The sequence below is a fragment of the Amphibalanus amphitrite genome, unplaced genomic scaffold (assembly GCF_019059575.1).
Source record: "Amphibalanus amphitrite isolate SeventyFive unplaced genomic scaffold, NRLGWU_Aamphi_draft 000179F_arrow, whole genome shotgun sequence".
NCBI lineage: Eukaryota > Metazoa > Arthropoda > Thecostraca > Balanomorpha > Balanidae > Amphibalanus > Amphibalanus amphitrite.
In genome coordinates this window covers 47,528-71,254 of record NW_024881674.1, presented here as the reverse complement: position 1 = coordinate 71,254, position 23,727 = coordinate 47,528, and the positions used below count along the sequence as shown (strand labels likewise).

The 23,727-nt window shown below is 47.9% G+C and overlaps 2 protein-coding genes across 2 annotated transcripts; one reads left to right on the top strand and one right to left on the bottom strand.

Annotated features, from left to right (window-relative positions):
- Window positions 1–265: 265 nt before the first annotated feature.
- Window positions 266–18,744, top strand: LOC122384017 (neuropeptides capa receptor-like). The gene is made up of 8 exons (XM_043370977.1): window positions 266–572; window positions 2,791–2,881; window positions 3,982–4,181; window positions 5,674–5,801; window positions 14,711–14,728; window positions 14,836–14,935; window positions 16,338–16,540; window positions 17,780–18,744. Exons 1-8 carry the CDS (start codon window positions 266–268, stop codon window positions 18,005–18,007), a joined length of 1,275 nt encoding a protein of 424 aa, XP_043226912.1. The 3' UTR covers window positions 18,008–18,744.
- Window positions 18,745–19,865: 1,121 nt separating this feature from the next.
- LOC122383987 (glycine-rich protein 23-like) lies at window positions 19,866–23,557 on the bottom strand. The gene is made up of 3 exons (XM_043370892.1): window positions 23,533–23,557; window positions 20,937–21,081; window positions 19,866–20,419 (listed from the first exon to the last, which is right to left on the bottom strand). The coding sequence occupies exons 2-3, from the start codon at window positions 20,940–20,942 to the stop codon at window positions 20,000–20,002; spliced, it is 426 nt and encodes a 141-aa protein (XP_043226827.1). The 5' UTR covers window positions 20,943–21,081; window positions 23,533–23,557; the 3' UTR covers window positions 19,866–19,999.
- Window positions 23,558–23,727: the final 170 nt, after the last annotated feature.

The window sequence follows — 23,727 nt, the reverse complement described above, 5'->3', positions numbered from 1 at the left end:
GCTGGGGACCAGAAGCGAACGTACTCTTTGAAGCCTCATGCATTTATAAATGCATGTACACGAATACACAATAAACAATAAATATGTACACGAATTGGTTGTATCACCCCATCTTTTCAATGCGCGTCACTATCCCAAAATCTGACCATTCTCTCCCTGTTTTACAGATTCATCTCTCAGACAAATCGCCACACATCAGCGCTTGTTCCATCCCACCGCTCTCTGACGTCTCGTCGTCAACGCATCGTTCCATTTCCATCCAGCCATGGACGCGGCGTCTGCCAGCGATTCCGGAGGAGGAGACGGGGGCGACGGGGGCTGGAACATCTCCACCTCACCCGCGACGGTCACTGAAGACGCAGCCAGCTTCCTTCGTCGGACCATCGGGCCGCAGGAGCTTCCACTAGACGTGGTGCTGCCCATCACTGTGGTGTACGCCCTCATCTTCGTCACGGGCGTGATCGGGAACGTGGCCGTGTGTCTGGTGATCTTCCGTCACCCGGCACTGCAGACAGCTACCAACTTCTACCTCTTCAGTCTGGCGGTGGCCGACCTCACCGTGCTCGTGCTAGGTGAGAACTGGGCGGGGGACAGGGGACGGGAGGGACGGGGACGGCTAGATTACTTCACTAAATAACCCGTATAGTGCTGAGATTGCTGGGACGAGATAATTGTGGTACACGGTGGTTGTTGAAATGGTCGAGAGGGGCGGGCAATAGCAAGTTGAAATGAAGCCAAGGGAGGCACTCGTACTAGGAATGGGTGATACTCAAAACAAGACGGGCTCTTCAAGTGCAAAAGCAGTGCTGCTGCTGGAGTGCTATGCTGGAGAAACACGATACAATTCAAATAAAAAGCTGCAATAGGTGTTGACATTCATACATGTGTACCAAACTTGTATTTATTGGCTAGGATTACTACGCAAGAAAATTCACTTGCAAATATAGAAATAAATGTGGCCCTTCTCAGTCCTAGTATGTACTTACATCCGTAGCGAACGCTGTCGCTCAGTCTCAGATGGTCATCTACATACAATCATGGTCTCTCACGGCGGTTGTCCCCAAGCGGTATAGCATCAATAGCGGAAGTGAGTCTGATATTAACCAGGCTCTAAACGTCGACTGCCCATAATCCCAGCGGCCAGCGGCTTCATCCGACGAGCCAGGATGACCATTTCGCCGTGACCTTATGATCCGTGGTTTCCAGTGCATCGGGAATCAAAATGATCGAATTATTTTATATATTGTTAAAACAGTCAACGAAAATTGGAATGTTCAGGCCTACAGGCCCTTAGCGCAAAAACTTGTGAGAAATATAACCCGCGCACCGACGGGGGTCTGCGCCAACTTCGCACCGACGGGAGGGGGGGGGGGCGGATGACCGCCCCCCCTGAGATCTCGAGAACCAAGCAAGATAGCGACAAGCGGTAAACGGCATCGGATACGCACGGTCAAGATCTACAATTTTTACAAAGGTCATTTTCAGGTCAGGTCAAAGATGACGTCACAGGGGTCGAAAAAGTCAAAATGGCGGCGCTAGATATGGAGAGTTTTTCTCGAATAGCTTTCGAATTAGTCAAGATAGGAACAAACTAAGGGCATCATCGTGATCCTCTCGTCAATCCGCATCGAATGATATATATGTTGACCTCGGAAGGTCAAGGTCAAAGGTTGACCTCAGGTCACGTGCCCTCGAGGTCATCATGTATATCATTCGATGCGTCTTGACGAGCTGAACACAATGAGACCATCCACGCGGCTGTATCTTGTTCCTGTACGGAGTTATTGGCCAAAAACCTTTGGTGACCTTTGATGACGTCACATGACCTCACAGCTGCCCAACAGCAAAACAGACCTCAAGGTAGTGAAGGTTGATCGTATATGAAGTCATGTGTGGTATATGGGGCCATTCCGACCCGTTTTAGTGGTAAAAACAGGGAGTTGATTTTTCCCCTATTGACTTATAATGGGGAGGTCGCGAAATTGACCTGACCTTAGGTCACCGATATCAAAATTCCGAGATATACAAATTGTAGCTACTAATGACCTTATAACATCCTGCGATTTTCAAAGGCCTCGGACATCTACTGTAGCTCTGGCACGGTGACAAAGTTGCAAAAAAGTGACTTGAGGTTGGGTCATTCAAAGTGACCTGGTGACCTGACCTTAAAAGGTAGGAGGTTCAAACTTGCACACCATGTGTAAAATTGATGAGGGAATAGTCATACCAAATTTCGCGGCGCTACGCGCCGCGGTTTTCCCGCTATTCGCGAAAAACCTCAGGGGGGCGGATATCCGCCCCCTGTCGGTGCGCGGGATAAGACAATGAATTGTGCAGTGTGCACAATGAGCATGCTGGTCAATGGGGAATTACTTCAACACATTCTCCTCATTCACAGAAAATTTTCCACTCCATTTGCGCCGCGTTCAATGGAAAGGAATCATGCAAGACCGACGAGACGTAAAATCATGCATGGCTCTCGTATATCTTGCATGGTTAGTGTTACGTTCAAGAGGATCGTTTCATTTAGTGCAATGAAGGGGAAGTGAAATACCACTTCCAATGCCATTTCCTTCAGTAAAGGCCTAAATTATTACATCCAGCAACACAGCTGAAGTGGTTATGTAAGCGTTCAATATCATCTAATGCCCACTGATGAATGTCAATAATCAATGATCCCGTTCCATGGCAGATATTACCGCAAATGGCTTATGCGTTACTGCATGGTTATTTCCGCCCGTTGTGAATGGTAAGCCGTTGCGTGGTCTGACCCCATGCGATCCACTACAGGACTGCCCAACGACCTGAAGGTGTACTGGCGCCAGTACCCGTGGGCCCTGGGACGGCCGCTCTGCAAAATACGCGCCCTCATCTCCGAGATGTGAGTACCTACTCCGCACACGTTGACTGATCTCATTATCTCACCGAGCTCAACATCAAAGCCACCTCAGATCCCGGCTAATGAGATAATCATGTTATTCTCATAACCAAAATCCTCCCCCCGTTTCTGCTCAAAGCGTTTTGTTGCACTACCTCATCCACACAATATAAATGAGGTTCGACATACTTGGTTGTTATTTTCCACCAAATCCAGCCGATCACATGCCTCGACACGGCGGAGCTGTGTTAGACCGGCGGAGCGCCGAGGCGGCGATGTTTTTCATCTCACGTCTCGGCTCTCCCCGGAGGAGCTGCTGTAATCACAGTCTCCCGCGGAGGTGGCAGTCGTGACAGCGGGCGTGTTTTCACCTTGGAAGACACCCGCCGCACGTGACCTGGCGTCGCTCCCCGTCATCCAACCCCGCCCCGGCGCTTCGCCGAGCCACGCGCGAGGAATGGGAGACTCAAGAGCCGGCGCCGGCATCGTTTGTGTCAATGTGGACTCTTTAAAGCCGCGGAGGAGCTACGAGTGAATCGCGGTGATTATGCCAGGCTGTTGCTGCAATTTACGGCAGGAGCATCTGTGGAATTTCAATAAGATGTCGAATGCGAACTGCTTTGCCTCAGTTTTTGGTGGTGAATACAGGTAAACACTGTTGTTCACAGCGAAATCCGCAGCTTGAGCTATGTACCTACCAAAATGACATATACGATATCGATAATATTACGACGTGCCTGCAATAATCAATTGCACATATAATGAGACTTTTTCTTTAGTAAAAACGAGTTAACTTGTACGCAATCACTGGCTGCTGAGCTCTATTGATAAACTTTAACAAAAAAAAAAACAGCGAAGAGAGGGATTGTTAAAATAGTTTTTTTTATTTTCCACATCGCTTTGCTTCATTGTGAGTTGTAACAATTTACTACACCTTTTATGTAATCCAAAGCTGAAGCGATAAACACCGCACCTGTACCTCGCCCTTGAACACCTCACCCGTGCCAGTCACCCTATGTACACCACCCTACTCGTCTCGGGCGCCTACAACCCTCCACAGGTGTCTGCCCGAGGCGCTAACAAGACACCCTTCTCCCCGACAGGACATCGTACGTGTCGGCACTGATAATAGTGGCGTTCAGTTTGGAGCGCTACCTCGCCATCTGTCATCCGCTGCTGTCGTACACGATGGCCGGAAGACGGAGGGCCACGCGTATCATCGTGGGCGTGTGGGTGCTCTCGCTGCTGGCGGCGGCCCCCTTCGCCTTCTATACGGACGTGCACTACATCGAGTTCCCCAGCGGTGAGTGGCGGCTATCCATGCGGCGCTCACCAGCGGTGAGTGCAGTTGCTCTTACGGAGTTTAAATAGCCAGTGGTCTAGCGCACGAACGTCCCTCTAAATATACATAGTTCCCCAATGGTGAGTGACCACGCTTACATTGTTCAGTAAGTACTTTATATAAGCAAGTTTCTGAGCGCTGAGGCTTTAGACATAAAAGTTCGCAGTCTGCAGGCTACAGAAAACCTTTAGAAATCGAGATGGAAGTGGTAAGTATTTCTTGAACGAGTGTCTGAGAAATGCCTTTAAGTCCCTACCCGGAGCGGTGAGTCGGTGTTTTTCTTAATGGATGCCTGCTAATTCAAGTTTCTCAATGGTAAATACCGGTTGGGGAGACGACGCCTCCGGCAGAGAACATGCTTTTGAACGAACCGTTATAGGGTTTCATTGAGAAAAAAAAGAAAGGCGCCATTGCTCTGTGGCATCAATAGAATTTTGTCGCGGGAGCTTTAGAAATGGGGTCCAGGGTTCAGCTTGACAATCAATGAGTTCCTTATGGTTTTGTAGGCTAGCACGAGCATGAGTTTGCAATAGTAACAAAATAATTAATGAATGCATGTTCTTACCTTTCATGTAGGCAAAGGACACCAGACAAACCTACTGCACTCAATGCGGCGCATATCACATTACTAAGAGCAAATATTCTGGGATTCTGAATAATTCCTGGGAGTACAGGTCGCCAATATCGAGTTACCGGGGACGACGCGTGTGCACCGCGCCCCAGATTCCCGTGTAAGTGCTCACCTATTGATCCTCTAATGGGGTGTGCGTGGAACACTAGCCAACTTCCGTAAAGGTGGGTTCAGAAACACCTCGTCTCCGTGTTCAGTCCATTCAGCTTCTCAGTGTCAATTCGGCCGCGCGTTTAGATTCAGAGGTTGTTTGACGCCAGTTCGACTCTGTCCAAACACGAGCTGACTGCAGGGACTGTGACACGACCTGAACAGAGGCCGTGACAGCTGCGACCGACCGCTGACACCATCGACCCACAGTCGACATGGCTGGTCCACAGCTGGGACAGAGATTGCCGGGGATCCGATCTGACTGTCGACGACGGTCCAATCGCTGACGCAGGGGAGGGGTCGGAGGGAGGGGGGGGGGCACCTCTGGCGAGAAAAAGGAAGCGGCCATGTTTGCCCTAGCAATTGAATGCTCGGGCACATGTAAAGATGAAGGGCGGAGCGCATCACCTGGGAAAAAATCCTGTCACATTTTAGCAATTAAATGTCAGCAGATATTAATTGAACACGGAAAATCAACAGTGTTCAGTAAAACTTGAAAGACATTGTTTATCTTTATCTTTATCTTTTATTGAAAGGCCTTTATGGTTTATCTGAATGTTGTTTATGCTTAAAAGGTATTTTAGTTGAGCCAGTTCGTCAATTAGAACAAAAGACAAGTCATCTAAGGTGAGTATTGGTGATATTCTCCAGGTAACCGATACCTTGTTTCAGGTTCTGGCATATTTCTGGAGACAATCTGCTACATGCCCAACGAATGGCCTCTCATCTTCAGTTCGTTCGTCTTCTTCATCGTTCCTATGTCGATGCTTATGTTCATATACATCTGCATAGGTATAAAGGTGAGTCACTTTAAACAGGTCACTAAGGCGTCCAAAGTGCTGGACAAGATCATAAACAGATTATCCTGTTAGTGTTTTATGCAGTTCTTGTTATGGGAACGCATACATATTATAAACACATTTTATGTTGATGCTGAGCTGATTAGGTGCACAGACATTTCCGATTCATATTGTTCAACGTAACTTTTTATATTTTACTCTATCAATACTCTTCAAAACGGCATGAAATATTGTTATTGTTGAAGTTTATATCAGGCTGGATGATAAATTGACTCATTCGTGTCAAACAAGGTGCGAGCGAATCCTGATTAAAGTCTGAGGAAATGGCATTGTATGCAGATGGTGTGTTGAAAAATATCCTCCAATGATATTGTGGGAAAAAGTTGAGAAAACTTCTCAAGAGTGTGGTCTGCCGTGACCGAAATGATGGGGGTGAGAGCTCAAAAGATACAAAGAAGTTTAATTGACGAGCGATTGGTTTCTTGTTTTGACGAAAGTTCTGTGAACAAAGGCTTAACTTCAGCAGCGAATAAATCTTTCATTGCTGAAAACACCGGCACAGCTCCTGTCTTTCTCGTGATTTGGTAAAACTTCACGGGATATGAAAAAGCTAACGGTTTGTTTTATTGTGAGCTACTGTAGCTACTGCCATTAGCACGATTACCGCTCATCTTTTTATTGTTCATATAATCTTACTCTTTTCATTTGTTTTTTTTCTACTTCCGGGCTGTGCTGTCTGATACACAGGTACTGATATTCTTACATTTGCAATCTCAATAATGAATGCATTTTCAATTGCCCAATTTGTAGTGATTAAGCAAATCGATGCGTGTATGTATCGCTTCTATGCATGTATCGCTTCTCGTGCAGTATGCATGCCTGATTTACGTATCTGTGGTTTCACAGCGTGCGAAGGGCATTAATGGGCTCATGGGTTTGTTTTGTTGAAGTTTGCCCCATTCCGTCACAAGCAGTTCCACCCAAGTTCCACCGACGCGTAATATTGCTAAGGTTTAGCGCACAATCAGTTCCTTCACCTTTATCATGCATGTTACATCACACATCGTATATCATACAAGGATATGGTTAGGTATAGGATAACTGCATTACCCACACATATAATCAAAGAAAGTTTCATTGCAATCAGCAACCACGCCCGACACTTTTGAATATATTTATTATGCAACAAGGTTTGCGTTTTATGCATCAATATGAAGAGGCTGCACCGTGCATATATGAAATGCGATATGATGCATGCCTGCTTAAAATGAGCAGTCACAGGTATAGTGAGAGATGCACGACCGATGACTGTCGGTGACTATCTGGGACTCTCGGCGACTATCAATAACTATAGGTAACCAATGACCATCAATGACTATCGGTAGTCAACGCGCAATCGATACCGACCGGCGAACCCACCACCCGGCGATGGACTGACACTGCTCTCCCGGAGCTACCGGAGCCGGGTCCGGAGTGGAGGTCAGGGCTCACTGCGCCCATTTACCACCCAGCCGCGATCCCCCAGTGAGTGTTAAATCACCGTCAGACGAGTTTATCACGCGCTCGGATAAAAAGTAACTCACGGTTAGACGAATTAGCAGTCACAGAGCGGATTGCATACCATCTCGCCTCACCTCAGGGCAGTGGATCTACTGGATACACATTTTGATCACTGACTTCTCTTTACCGTTGTTCGTTTATTCGTTTGCTTGTTTATTTGTTTGTTTGTTTGTTTGTTTTTTTTTTTTGCTTATAAGTGGTTAATCAATGGGCTGAAATCAAATTTAGCATTCATTATTTCATGGGGTAAAACACACAAGGAAATATGCAGAAGACTGAGAAGAGATGTGAGCTTAAAGCTCAGCTAAGACGCAAACATGATAAATGCTTCTGCACTACAGGCGATCCGACATTCCTATCAAAGAAACGTTGGCAGCGTGTATTCGGTTTAGACCGAAACAAGCCCTGCATTCGTCGGACGGAGAAAAAGAAACAAAACCCAACGACAGATACGAATATAAGAAAACTCAATTCAATGCATAGGCGGCGGAACGGGGGGGGGGGCACCGGGGCACCGTGCCCCCCCTTGAATTCTGCAAGGGGGGCACCAATAGCAAGGTGCCCCCCCTTAAATTTGATGTATTAGTACCAGTGGCGGATTCGGGAAAACTCCAAGGGGAGGGTCATCAGAATCGAAGTGGTGCCCTTACCTATTCCCAAAATTAAAACCTCAACGGATTTCGGCCACTTAATGTTGGTGGTGCCCTATTTTCAGTTTTTTTTATTTTCCTTATTTTTGGTTAGTCATGTGATGACTGGTGCCCCTGCTAGGCCGCTGGTGCCCCTGGAAAGACTGTGGTACCTACCTACACTGCCCCCTGACAAGCCTACGGTGGGCCCTGACATGACTTAGGTGCCCATGGTCCCTGACCGGCCCGTGGTGCCCCTGACAGGCCTGTGGTGTCCTTGCTAGGCCTGTGATGTCCCTGGGCCTTGGCAGGTCTGTGGTGCCCCTGGCGAGCCTGTGGTGCCCCTGTTAGAACGCAGGTGCCCTTGACAGGTTTGTGGTGCCCCTGACAATCCTAAAGTGTCAACGACAGGCTTGTGGTGCCCTTGACAGGTCCATGGTGCCCTTGCGAGGCCGGTGGTTCCCCTGCGAAGCCAATAGTGCCCCTGGCAGGCCTCTGGTGCCCCTGGTAGGTCTGTGGTGCCCCCGGAAGACCTGTAGTGCTTTTGCTAGGCCGATGGTGCTCTTGACATGCCTGTGGTGCCACTGACAGGCCCGTGATGCCCCTGCTAGGCCTGTGATACCCCTGGCGGGCCTGTGGTGCCCCTGTCGGCTGTCAGGCCTGTGGTGCTCCTGGCAGGCATGTGGTGACCCCAGGCCCTAAGTCATGACCCATGTGACCTCCCCCTGGGATTCATGGGATTCGCCACTGATTAGTACTGCGATGGCTTCAAGGGAATTTGATACATGTAGGATAAATGGAATTTATCAAACGACAATAAGGAAGAGACAAACACATAGGTACTTGAGGATCAGCTTAACCCTCGCCGGCACAGGCCATTTTGAGTCCTTCGACGGCACAAGGGGGGGGGGGTTGGTACGACCCCCCCCCTCGCGTTTGGCCCCTGATGGAGCTAGAGCTTCGCGGAAAAAAAACGAGCGTGTTGCCCGTCACAAAAGGAAGCCAATGATACCCAATTTTAAGATCCTAGGTCATCGGCTGACCTTCCAGGTCAGGTCAATGACCCATAAATCAGGAATATCGGGACCTGTTAGAAAGTCGTAAAGTGTGGTAGCTAAGGGGTTTTCCGGGGTGCTGATCACGAATATCGTGTTAGTTTTGATCATAGATGATGTCGTGAAGCGTTTAGACCAGGTCGGGTCAGATCAGGTCAGGTCAACCGGTAGGGGTCGTGACGGGTATTCGTAGTACCTGTCATCCGCCTCGGACAGCTTCGATAACATGTTACGAAGGCACCAAAACTACTTCGTAAATGTTCCAATGGTTGCTAAACTCGAATTCAGCTCCAAAAACTAGCCTGGAAACATGTAAAACTCGAAAAAGTGAACCGAGGTCACCAAAGGTCAATGACCTGACCTGACCTTCTGGTGACCTTGACATCCACCCTAATGCATGGGCGCAACATCAAATCACATGTTTGAACGTTTGAAACCACGAAAAGCTTGCAAACGCGCGGCTAATGCGAGCCGACATACGCCGAATCGCGATTCCGGCCAAACATGGTCTCAGAAAAGAGGTCACAGGTCAAGGTCATTTGGGTCAGGGTCATGACATTTTCAGGGTAGGTGTAAAATTGATCAATGCGAGGGTACTGAAAGTTTCGTCGCGATCGGCCGCTTTTTACGCGAGTTATTCGCGAAAAACCTTAGGGGGTACATCAACCCCCCCCTGTGCCGGCGAGGGTTAAAGTTAACCACACATACGGGGGTGAACTGCCATTTTCGTTTTGTAAATAAAAAATAAAATAATAAAAAAATCATCGTGTCAGGGCTGTGACGAAAAATAAGTGGCCTAAATCCGATAAGAAAACGGGATTTGGGGGTACCCTAGGTTTGGCTCCTTGAGCTGGTGCCCCCCCTTGTCTCAAATCGTTCCGCCGCCTATGATTCAATGACAGACTCCGATGTAAGAATGAAATCCGTAGGCGGTTGTCAAAACGCGAACTGCTATTCCTGTTGCATAGCGGTTTTTGTGGTCGGAATGGTTCACTAGACAACACACTACTATTTTTCGGTCCAGTTTCCGATTGTGATGATACAGACGGCCGGCGCATAACGATGGCATGTCAGACATGTAAAGTCTAGCTAGCTGATCAGAAGACACCCACTTCTTGTGCCGTCGGTACGTTGTAAATACCACCATCTCGAGATCCTTCCTCAGCAACATGTGCAAAATGTCACACTTGCTCGAAACAAGTTATGGCTAAGCGACCATTTCATAACAGTTTTCTTATGGACGAGTTTCATGGCTAATTTATGCTGGCGATTGTTTCAAGCCTGGCAATCCACATGATCCGCATCTTCCGAAATCTATGTCATTCCAGGCTCAATACGATGCATCAGGACAACGGCAAACGGCTCCGTCGCAGCTTGAACAGATTACATCAACCAAAATGTGAATCCATAAAAACATTTCATTAGCATACCCAACTTTGGAGCTATTTTATCACGTTCAGTCATTGCCCAACGCATTTTGACATTCCTAATGATGAGCAAAGGATGTGTAGCTGACAGTTTAATCATTCGATATCCGAGTGTAATCATCAGAAAACGCGAAAATTGAATTAAATATTGGGGATTAAATGTCAAGCTCAATATCGCAATTTGCATGTGTCAAGTCAACACGTCGAAATGCCAAATTTCTGGAAAAAAATATGATGTGACAACATGATTACGAGAAACACTCACAATAAAAACTGCACATATGGCACACATGGTTGCTCTCAAGAAACTGATTGTGCCGATTTTGGTAGGTATACCCTTTCCATACAAAGCTCCACGAACGAAATGGATGGCCGCCCAAGACGTTCAGCTCAAAACATCATTGAAAACTTCCCAGACAAAAGGTCATAATCTGCTTCCATCGCCTAAAGTCGCACCACTCCCCAGCTGGTTGAAATGTCTGGGACGTGGGGCACATGCTCATGGCGCTTCTGAGAGCGTCTGAGCACAGATATCCCAGCACCGCGCCGCCATATCCGTGGCGAAGCCCCGCGTTCGCCGCTGGGCCCACCAATCTTGCACCTGGGTACCGAGAGGCCGCGCTGTCATCCCCGGAGTCCTCGGGGACCCCGCCGTGCAGTCTCCCACGGGGGAGGGGCCGCCCCGGCTCCGGCCCTATCATTTGGGGAGAGGAAGCATTGTCGCTGCTTGGAGAGCTGACACGCACCCAAGCATGAGTGCACGCGTGCATGGATGGGCTGACGATGTATTTTCCTAGGAACAGACGCAGACAGGCAGACAGAGAAAGAGAAACATACATAATGCATGCAATGCAACCATACATACATATTATGCAAATTGTTTACACATTATAAATGTTAAAGTACACGCACCAACACAGCGAGACGGCAAAAGGCACACAGACGCGCACCCCTTATCACGCGTCATCTGACTCGGTCCACCGCCGCCTCGATCAGGCGACGTCGATGTCGGTGGCACCTCCCACCGATCCATCTACATATCCTGACGCTGTCCGTCGGCTCCCTCTCCCACCCTCCGTCATCCTCTCTCTCCCTCTTTCGCCTCATGCTCTTCCTCCCATTCTCCTCTCCGCTCTGCCGTCGATAGCGGGCGGAAAGGCGGAGCGTTCGCCGCCATCCGGAGGAGGTCAGCAAAGGTCGATAACTCAACTTGGGCCGTGGCGCGGCTCTGACACCGAATCCGACCGCAGCGCGAGACAGAAACATCGTCCTCGGAGGCCAACAGTTGATTCCCTGTTTGGTGGTAACGGACGAACTTTGGAGCGCCACAAAGTCTTTGTTTGTTTTGTGGTTGATAATGTTGAGACTTGAGAGGATCTTCAAGGCAAAGCCCTATAGCTGCAAGGGGTTCGGGCAAGGGGTTAATGACGCGTGTTTCGGGCAGTCAAGTTCATTGCCATTCTACATGGTGATTCCGTAATGCGATTTACTGCTGAACTGGAGCAACAAATTACTCTTGACTTCGTATGAATAATTTAATCAGTTCCCATTTCGCAAAGGCTGTTCATCAAATAGCGTTTACTGAAACGTCGCATTGCTCGTAATCCGTGTTTGCTATCAGTTTCCCCTCCAATAAAAGCACATATTTGCACTGGTGTTAACGAAACCATGTATGTAGTAATCGGAATTGACCTCACACGTTTGGTCTTTCTGTTTGTTCGAACTGCGCAAAGCAGTCACCGACCACCGTCATCAACGAATAAGCAAGGAAATAAAATCTACTAAAGCTGAAGCAAACAAGCTATGAAATTCAGGTACGCAGAAGTAATGCCTAAATGTGTGCGACGCTTATAAGCCCCCTAACACCCAATGGCATGCATATCAGTCTCGTTATTCATTAACACGAAGCAACACCTGACAAAAACCCTCACCGTCCCTAACCCATCCCACCTAAGACAAGTGGCCCACGACAGCGCCGCCCGTGTTTGCTGAAGCGCCGCCATGTCTCTCGGCCGAACATTTCTGCTCCCTGGGCGAGGGTCGTTCGGATAGACGACGTAGGACGATGGTTACGATACGTCCGGCTGGAATGGCAGGCCGTCGGCTCAGTCCGATGGGCCCGACGATACACGGGAAACGTGTTTTTATGGAGGGAAAATATTCATGCGAGGTGATAAGTCGTGATAATGATGCGGCGGAGCTGGAGTGTGACTTGTTATGACGAGGATCAGAGATTATGAGGATGTGCAGGAAATCGAATGTGATATTTCCTGAGACGGGCATAAGAAAAACAGATGAGGTTTGTTTCCCTAAATTAATAGGCATAGTATCCATACAGCAGACATTAATTCCCTCCTACTAAAAAGAAAAATTACATCTAAACTACCAGTCTTCTCCTCTTTTCCTATAACCATAACTATCCACAATCCGAGACACATCCTAAATCGAAAAACAACACCTGGATTCCCGGCAGTGACAACTCCAATTTCCCCCAGGCAATCTGGAAGCCAGAAATTAGTTCCGATAGGCCGATAATGAAATTCCGAGGATTCTCTGTCGGCCTGTCATTGGCATCAGGAGAACAACAATGGTGCCGGTCGTCCGCACAGCATCCTTTGTGCCTCCATTCCGTGTTCTCTACTCAGTATGTCACTCTCAGGTATCGGACTATGGCACGAGAATACCGGATCTCTTCCGGCAAAATTGGTGGCGACAACTACACCAGACGCTGGATTTGTGGATTCAGCAGGCGGTAAACAAGGTGTCTGGTAGATTATCATTTTGACTGGAATTTGCAGTGCAGTGGATGTGAAATAAACGCAGGGTTTGTTCACCGAGCGAATTGATGAAACAATCTTTTTTTCGGTATATATTTTGAATTCTCGGCTACCATGATAACTGTTCTTACAAGGAGGTTCAGGGGTGAATATTTGCGCTAGAGCTGTTGAAATAGCTAGTACATCGGATAAAATACATGATGGAACGGTCCTTCTACCATTGTGCTTGGAGTAGGTTATAGATATATCACTATCTACTGATCATCTTTATGATCTCAAACGACACAAACACAATATGCAGTAATGACTACAATCTGTTGGCGCCGCGAACTAGCGGAGCAAATTGCACCCATCGGTCCAATCGAGGACGAACCGCGCCTCGGCGTCCATTCCGCTCCACAGCTCACCGATTCTTCCCGACATTGCACGGCCCAGCTGCGCCGTCGTCTCCGCAAATGCATGGCGCTCGCTCCTCTGCTGTGTCCAGACTAGGATTGGACAATCACTGAACGGAGCGGCTCTGCGGCGCTCTCTCACGCGCTGAGTGCCCGGCGCCCGCCGCAGCCGCTGATTGACCCCCTCCCCAGCTCCCCCAGCCCCCTTCCCCCACTGGTAATGGACACGGCGCCAGCCGCACTGGACCGTGTGATTGTCGTACAAAAGAACGCATGGCCGCCGTTAATCTGCCGCCCGGCAGGTGCGAAGGAGATCTGGGGCTTCGCTGGCCGACAACGGGCTTTATTGCCGTTAGTAGCTCGGGAGCTGAAAATGGTTGCTGGTCAGGCAAGGGAGGCTAGACTGGCTAGAGCCCCACCTGAAACGAAAGTTGTTATAATATGAAAGTTGAATGAAAGTTGTTATAGTGTATGATACGCATGTTGTTTAATTTTAACAGCATTCCAGACTTGAGGCTGCATGACACCAGAAATTTTATCATATGTTTTCAAGACAATCCGTAGACGGAAGAATTGTACCGAACATTATATTGTATCATTCGGTTCGTTCTGTTCGGTATAGCACCATTGCGTTCTGCTTGCATCAAAACCTTCCAAAAACAAGAACACTACATGAGCAGCATTTTTTATCGTCGTACAATCATTCCATGATCCGTAAAACTACTATTTTTGTTCTGTTCAGAATAGCAGCAGCAAGCCCTCGCTGTTTGACCTCTCTATTGACCCTCATTCAGAACGTTATCTATGAAAACAGCGAGCAGCGTCTAATGCCCGACAGTTTGTCTTCCGTCCGTGATATGTCCATTGATCCGGATATATCTGGAAACAGGTCAAGGTTCATTCGTACAACAGTTCGTCTTACATTTTCCGGCGCCCTAAAAAATAAGTGGTTCTATACATCGAATAAATACAACCGCTCAGCTCCTGAGAGGCCGCAGAAGCGGCTGCTCCCCAGGGTTTCCTGATTCCCTGTTGCTGATAACCTGATAATTTTCTCGTTTCTCAGATTCACCACGTGGAGACGGTGGGCGGCAGCACACTGGGTCCCACCGGCTTCTGACAGGAGCGGAGGTGGTCCCAACGGTCCCCTACCCACTGTTATAGCCCACCTCCCTTTCCCCCTTTCCCCAGATTCATCGCGTGGAAACGGTGGGCGGCAGCACACTGGGCCCCACCGGCTCCGGGGAGGCGCGCAGAAGGGGCAACCGGAGAGCCGTCCTACGAATGCTCGGTAAGGACGGCACAGGGCCGTCGGCCGTGCTCTGAATGCTGGGTAAGGACTTAGGAGCGACAGAATGGCCGTGCTCCGAATGCTCGGTAAGAACTTAAGGAGCTGAAAAAAGTGGAGCCGTGCTCCGAATGCTTGGTAAGTGGAGTGATACAGGGGCAACAGGTGAGCTTGGCTCCGAACGTTCGGAGCGTATATCCACGGCACAGGACCGTAGACCGTGCTCCAAATATTGGAAAAGTACGGCGCAGGGGCAACAGGAGGGCCCCAATGCTCGGTAAAAGGAGGGCACAGGGCCAACAGTGCTCTTGGTAGGGACGGTAAGTGGGCGACAGAAGTGCCGCGGGAATGCTCTCTAAAGTGGGACGGTGCGGTAAAAGGAGCATCCTTCGCGTTGGTGTGTTCAAATGCTGATGCGGTCATTTGCTTTGACTAACTAATCAAATCGCCAGTGCAATAATATAGCTTATACATACGTTAAGGAGTTCGTTTGCAACAGCTCTGGTGAAAATATACGTATTTTTATAAATTTAATCCAAACCTTTTGAATGGAAGGATTCACAAGGACAGGCCTCCGCTAAGCGAAGCTTGTTGCGTTGACCCTGTCCTCTACCCTCAGATCGCGCAATTCCGGTTCTATGGCAGATTTAGAGTCCAAATTTTAACGTGCTCACATAGCCGCGCAAGGCCGGTTCCCTCACTGACTTCGCCTGGCTACGGCCTACCACCAACCGCAACCATACCTGTCAGGAGGCCCATAAATGTCAAGCGCCCGTCGCGCTTCGAACCTGAACTGTTATAACCGGAAACGCGTCCTCTCACCACGCGGAGTCCAACGCTCTACCGACTGAGCTGTGGGACCGGCTCATTCCAATGTTTCGAAAAGGAAACTGTACGGTTGTTTCGAATGAAGAGCTTATAGATTCACAGCAAACGTTACATGACGGGAGCCTCCACATATACTTGGGGTCTTGCCAGCTACTCAACGCTAGCTATTTATGCTGGGCAGTGGGCATTTACAAATAACGAATAAAATGTTATGGCAGTGTTGGAATCTGACATGAGGAAGTGCCGAGGGAAGGGAGAATGAAAATGACCTGTCCTCGGCGTCTGTCCGCTGTTAGATGGATGACCGGTCAGAGCGATAAACGACCTGTCCTTGTGTCAATCGTTTGAGATATGACCACACAAAAGTGGGACAGTTCGGCTCATCAGAGCTTGTCTCAGCTGAGCCAAATCCGAAACTGCTACCGAGTGCGTTCAGACGCATGAGAACGTGACGTTGACACTGATGAACGTGATATTGCTGTTCTGTGTTTCGTGAACAAGATAATTTCTTGGATGCTTCGTCGTGAGGTAAATATCAACTAATCATGCTGACTATGCGTGTTTGTCCTTATTTCAGTTGCGGTTGTCATTGGATTCTTCCTCTGTTTTGCGCCCTATCATGCTCAGAGGCTGCTGTATATTTACGGGAAGCAGCTGCCAAACTACCGAGAGATCAACGAGTACATGTACTACACCACCGGCTGTTTCTACTACGTCTCGGCCACAATAAACCCGATATTGTACAACGTCATGTCGGCCAAATACCGCCGAGCGTTCAAGGTGAGTGATCAGCGTGTCATGGTAAAAACTGATCGTGGTAAATGCTGGATAGTGCGCAATGCGGTAAAAAGGAGTATTTATGTGCTGCATCATGCAAGTATCGAATAATGTGTTTCAAAATAAAATGATAAATGGCCTGAATGTTCAAGACTGCTAATCGCATAACCGACAAAGTTCCGATAGCCTGTTTCTTATGTTGCTACATGGATTTCGCACGCCAGCCACGCATCAATGACGTAAGATCGTACCTACTTAGTTTTGAAATGTAATTATGCAATTGCGTAATCATGTACCTATATGTACTGTCACTTCAAAGCTTATCAAGTATAAAGGGAAACTTTTGATTTAAATTATTCTACATTTGCCTTCGAACACAATTCAAGTGCAATATCCAACAAGAGACGGAGCTAATATCTCGCAGGTATTGTCAAACTTCATCAATGTGTAGAAGCTCAAACAAGCTTAACCTCAGCACCAAATCGGTCATTGATCATGCTTTCAACAATCAACAGGTTGAATGGGATGGCCACACACTAATCCTCAAACTTGGCTGTGGGATACCTGTGGCGTATCGAAACCTCAAACCTCCAAGCGCCTCCTTTGGAGCGTAACATATAGATGTCCGACGAAATGAAGCCATGAAATATTCAAGCGTCACATCCGAGCGTGTCCCCAGTGACGAGCGCGGGCGGCCTGTCAGTCGCAGATGACACACGAGTTGGCCTTTATCCAGCTCACGATTCTGCTACGGTTGAGTCGTGGTGGGCAAAGTGCAACAGGGCACCATATTTTATTTCACATCCTGGGTTTTAAGGCTGGGGCCTTTTCCGTTTGTTATTAATTTACATGTGGTAAGGGCAGTTTAATATTTGGATAGGTGAAACGCATATATGCGCATATCTTACTTGGCGATTGGTTAGAAGATAAAAGGCTGATAAATCTGGTCTGGAGGATCTGAAAAGTAAAGGTACGATGTAATTCATAGTCACAAAACGGAACGAGAAAACGGATTAATTTTCTACATAGTCACAGTTTTCTTCAAACATCGTGTAGATCAAATGCAAGACACGTAGCAGGGCACTAAGCACATAGTTACCTAGTCCCGAACACGGTTAAATCGAAAAACAAATCGGAAAAAAATCCTTTCTCATTCCCAAAATCCCGCCTACCCTCACAGACTGTTGAATGCTGACCACTCCGCCCTGACATGTCAACTGACCCCTCCCTCCTCCCCCACAGGAGACCCTGTGCGGCCGCCGGTCGCCGCTAGGTGTCAGCACCAGTACCACGGTGATGGCGCTGTCCCGCCGCGCACGGGCCACCTCGGCTGACCGCGACTCCGGCTCCGGATCGAGCCCCCGCGCTCTCTCCTCGCCCTCCCTGAACGGCACTCTACCCACCGGCCGGAGGGCGACCCTGCGCATCAACGGCGTCAGTCATGACGTCTCCATGGAAACCAGGGTGTGAGTGATGTGTCGAGCTTGTGAGGGTGAGTGGTCAGATGGCGTCTGAACGGATATTTCTTTTTGGTCGTTCGGTAAAGTGGCGCAAGAGGACTCTAAGCTCTAGTTTAAATGCCAGCAACATACGGTTCTAAAATGGTTGATAATTTCAATATCGTTGATGCAAAAAGTTAGATAGGTGATAACTGATTTGTATTCAATAGGTAGTGAAGATAATTGCGCATAAATTCTCACAAATAATCCTCGTGCACCGTTACATTTTGTCGTCAGTTGACACTGGCTGAGCCATCACAATTTGTCAAAATTGTAGTGGCGCAGAGCGAGCTTGGAAAGTGGGATGCGAGCTTGGAGAAAGATGCCAGCCTATAAAGTACCACTACACACCTTTGAAGTTATATGAATGTGCGTGCGAGCGATAACTCATTTTTGTCATGTGTGCGCATTGGTATACCTATTTGTGAGGCTTGTCCTGTGAGATTGAATTGATGTTGGGCGGGCTGTGAATGACTGGTCAGACGAAATGATGAATAGTCGTGTTTTGCGATGCGCGTGGCTACTGACATCTCAACGAGCTGTCTGTCAGAGGTTAAGAGGCATTCTACGCTTTGTGGTTTGCTGTTATGTGAATGTTGTCACTATAACACTGACGATCTCACTCGATTGTCAATATGCCAAATCAAGGACCTCTGTATGCGAGGTCTATGGCCAAAGGTAAAGGCATTGTGCTAGATGTTGTGGAACCTGAGATACAAAACAATATGTGACTGTTCGCGCAGCTTTGCAAAGCCTGTGGGTTTGTAAGAAGGCATTGAATGTGGTCGAACAACGAATATCCAGCGATGCGTTGCCAAATTGCGCCACAGAAATCGATGTAAAACTCAATGGAGGTAAGTCAGGCCACTTAACCCTCGCCCGCACATGCCATTTTCCCATCCTAGAACGCACATGGGGGGGGGGGGTGGTTGCCACCCCCCCGCGCCATTTCGTTCCTGTTGGAGATAGAGCTTAGCAGTAAAGACCAAAAAGATTCTTTGGGAAGAGACGAATCCAATGATACCCAGTTTTACCTTCTCAGGTCAGTCATTGACCTTCCAGGTCAGGTCAAACTAAAAAATGTTGCTGTTTTGGGTCACCGTTGGATATCAAGTGCGCTGCTTATCAAATACCGATGACGATGCTGTTTTCTGGTGCCAAGCCAGCTAGAACCTCTTTGTCACACTATCCGACCAGAATTGTGCTGCTGAGGTCATTTCAGGTCAAGTTAGGTCAAGGTCAATTATATGTGTTTGTATGTCTGTGTGTGTCTGTGTGTATACTGATGTGTGCACCGATTGTTTTTGGGTCCATATCACATGAAATCATGATCTGAGAAGCTTTTACCAAAAATGCAGTCAAAAAACTTCACAAAAAGTAAATTCAGCTTGCCTAAAACGCAATTATCTTAGATGACCTAGGTTGACCTTGACCCTGACCTTGACCCCTGTACGTCGTCGAACAACATGTTCCATGATAGGTGGGAGGTAAGACTGGCAAAAAAGGCCGAAATCAGGGTGTCAAAAGCTCACAAGGCCCATGGCAAACGCAAGATGTTGAGAATTGGCCATTTGGGTCATGACATGACCTGAAAAACAAGGTCATATCTCCGGAACCAAAAATCACAGAAACTTGAAATTTTCAGTGGACATCAAGAAAGGATAGACGAGCAGCTATACGAAAAATCAGCCTTCTAGCTCTAAAAATGTTGAGTGCAGAGCAGAAAAACTGCCTGGGGGGGTGGCAACCACCCCCCCCCCCCCATGTGCGGGCGAGGGTTAAGATGAAGAAAGTCGCTCCTTACGGCTAACGCACCAAATTATACCGCATTTGTTTATATCAAATCATTATATATTTCAACTTACACACGCACACATTCACATCACATACCTAGCATCCATACCACTGATGTTCCATCTTCACTGCCGTGGTGTTCAGGGCAGTTACATCGGTCGTCAGCAGATTACAGGTAGTCGTATCCGCGTCCCAGACCAGCGAGGGGCGCTCCCGCCAGTCCAACGCGTCCAAAACGTCCACCGACGAGGGGACCGCCATAGCCGCCGGCACCGATGGAGCCGACGCCGAGGGGGGCAACACCCAGACCGACGGGGCCTCCCAGACCGAGCTGGCCAACACCGCCGTAGCCGTAGCCCTGGCCGTAGCCGAGACTTCCGACGCCCCGGCCGAGAGCGCCCACGCCCCCGCCGAGAGCGCCCACGCGGCCGAGACCGCCCAGGCGGCCGTAGCTGGGACGCAGCACGGACCGCTGGGTGTACGGGTTGACCGGGGTGCCGGCAGCGCGGACCGCTGAGATGCCGCTCACGCCACCGACGCCGGCGTAAGAGGCGGCGGTCGACGCCACCAGACAGACCAGGATAGCCAGCTGCAGGGAGGGGGGGGGGAGGTCAGATAAGGAGGTCTATGAAAACTGAACAGCTCTAATTGGCACATACATTGAAGATAATATAAAAAAACTCCGCATCCTTCCAAAAAAATACAAGCTATTCATTAGGCATCGCAAATATAAAAAATTGCCAAATAAAATTGATATTTTGTTTCAGAATGTTGAAACTACACAAATTGGTCATTGCAAATAAGTAAGCTGGGTCAGTCTGAGTCAGATTTTTGCGTGAATGACTCGTAAAATATATTCATTGTAAAACTAAAAAATAGAAGAACAAAAAATACAACGAAATTTATGCATGCACCTACCTATAATTGAGCCAAAAGCTAAAATATAATTATTATTGAATTACTATACTTAATAATCATTGCAATCAAAAACGTTTTCAGTCAACAAAGCCATTCAAAGAGAGGAACCCGAACCGGACTATACAGTTCGTAAGAAAAGTGGTTGTGAAACGACACTCTGTCGTACTGTAAGCACCACCAACACATACCTTCATGATTTCTGGTGAATTGTAGCGGTGCTGGAGGGCTGAGATCAGGAGCTGACTGCGGTGAAGTTGGAGGTGCAGGTGGCCTTTTATACCCACCTCATGCGGTGGACCACCCTCTGCAGAATCGCCGCACGAGATGCCCCGCCTGCGCCAGAGCGTGGGAGCAACGGTGCACAAGGTCTGCAGAGGGCCGTTCCTTTGTCCCAATGTCGGGGATATTCGTGCGGCGCGGGAAAATTGGTCAGGGTTTTTAATAAGTTGAGATGAAATACAGCTTCAGCTGAGCGATACCAGGAAAGTGAGCGGCATTGCAAAATAAAAAGTTACATCCGTTCAGATGAATTGACACGATCCATTTGAGGCTTGATTCATATAAACCGCAGGCTGTGACAGATGTGACAGGTATGGTAGGTCAGTCGTCCGCTCCGAACGGACAAATGAACTATGAGCCATAAATTAGTCAGGTCATTTTCGGCTTCCTAGACGAAACGGTGCTGGGTCGATTGACAGAGTTTGCCTAGAATCAGCACTTATGTAGGAGACAAGGCAGCTAACACGCTCTCTACCACCTTCTTCAACTATACAAAGTCCCACGTCAATCGCGAAGCAAATATGACTCCAGTGTTGTATGACTCCTATCTATGTACTTGACAGGATAAGGTAACCATTTACGGCCTCGTTAGGTTTCATTAGTAGCGAAATAATTCGACTCAAATGACCGTTGTGCTACGCTTCATCGTGCACCAATAAGGTGCAATGTTTAACTTTGAAAAATAATAAAGTGGTTGAGTTTCCACACTGCGTGCAAGAGCAGCCTGAACTACTTTCGAACATATTGCTTCATCGGAACCTCAACATTTCCGGTGCGTCGATAGTTAGTGAGCTGAACATAGAGCTGCTCCGTTCATATTTGCTAGTTTCCTACCACATGCAAATGATGTTTCCTTTTCAACATCCGCGTGCCCGTTGTCTAACTTTCCCTTGGATTCCCGATCGTCCGTATAGGTGACCATTGTACGGGCCATGTTCCCAAGGTCGCCACCACGATCCAAGCAAGGAAATCTCGGTCAGCGGCAGTTGGCCGGTGTCGAGCTTCACCGATTTATAATGGGTGTGAAAAAGCAGCCAAACAATCAATCAAAGATATGGTTTTATGCAATTCCACATTGTTGCAAGACCCGAGACCGTTATGAGATCAGGAAATCAGGAACGCCCTTTCCCTCTGAAGTCTAACACCTAATGCCATATCAGCACGGTGCGATATAAGCTTGAACACATGCTGTGAACAAATAGACCATAAATAACCGAAATATTCTTAAAGTGTCAAGAACTTACAATGTGATTTTGTCGTTGGCACCAGTTTCACTCAGATTTCTAGTGCTGTCTAGTAGCTATTGTGTAAGGTAATGAGATTGATTATCGTCCGTGGAATATTATCACCTCCGATGACCTAGAAAATATTCACGCACAACTCATATAACGCACGCACGTTGCTCGAACTAGATACGTTTTCCTGCTCTCGTCTGAGCCGTTTTCCTATGCAGACAGATGGTTTACCCGACCCGACCCTCGGAAATGACTCACGGGTAGAAGAAACCACGCAGTATTATCGGTCTATCGGTGAACAAGCCCCGCGCCCGTTAGTCGTCATTCTTTCAGTGATTCGTCAGCACCCATTCATTGTAGAGAATGGCGTGTCTAATAGGAAAACACGCCGAATATCTACAGCTGCGCGGTGAGATCAGAACAGCACACATCATTACAAGACTGTGAGGCGGATCTTCAGCTCACACGGTCCGCACTCTGCAAGATGCAGGGACTTTAGGCACCGCTAAAACGGCGCCTGTGGCCTACAGACAATGAGGGGGGGGGTAGAGATGTGTTTGCAGTTCTGCAACACCACCAATGAATCAGCACTGGAAGCTCGAAAATCTGTATGTACTTTCATAACGCCACCCGATCAAAGAAATAGTTCGCAAAGGCACTGGGTCCAACCACTAAAAGAACGTTCATCAGTGCACACTAGTGGTGTCAATCGGTTACCGAAAATTTCGGTTACCGAAAAGATATGCTGACCGATTTGGTAATCGGTCGGTCAGGCCCCCCAAAAATCGGACACTTTCGGTCACCCTGCCAGTGAAACCATTTTCAAAAAGAGTAAGTATTCCATTTTTGCCTAGTTAAAATGAAATTTATTGGGATGTTAATAATAGAGTTGCAAAATTTCCCCCAAATGCCAAATGCCACATTTTGGCAACCTCATTAGCCAACCCACCCAGCAGGCAGCAGCCACCCATTGTCCAACCACAACGACAAGCAGGCTGATTTTGACTCAGTTGGCCCCACAAGTACACACAATTTTGAAACTCTATTCCAGTCTAACTGTTAAAATTTCACCTGTAATCAAAGAAGTATTGCCTACAAAAATCATTATACAGTCATCAAAAATGCAAGGACAAAAATACCTTGAATTGGAATTACTGAAATGTGTTTCTGAAGACTGGACAGTTAGCACTTAGCACTTAGCAGTGATCACATTTACATTTCACAGGTGTTCTACTATCCCACATTCTCCTTAAATATTGCAGGTACCAACCAAATGTTTGAAATCTAGATGACCACAACATAAAAACATAGGAATCTTGACAAAAACTACATCGGCCCATGTCCGATTTCTGGAATCGTCCACATTCCAAACACAAGGAAGGATTTCGAAACAGATGCGCCATAACAGAGACTTTAAACCAGCTGATAAAGTTGCTGCAAAAAAGTTTTGGATTGTTACATGCTG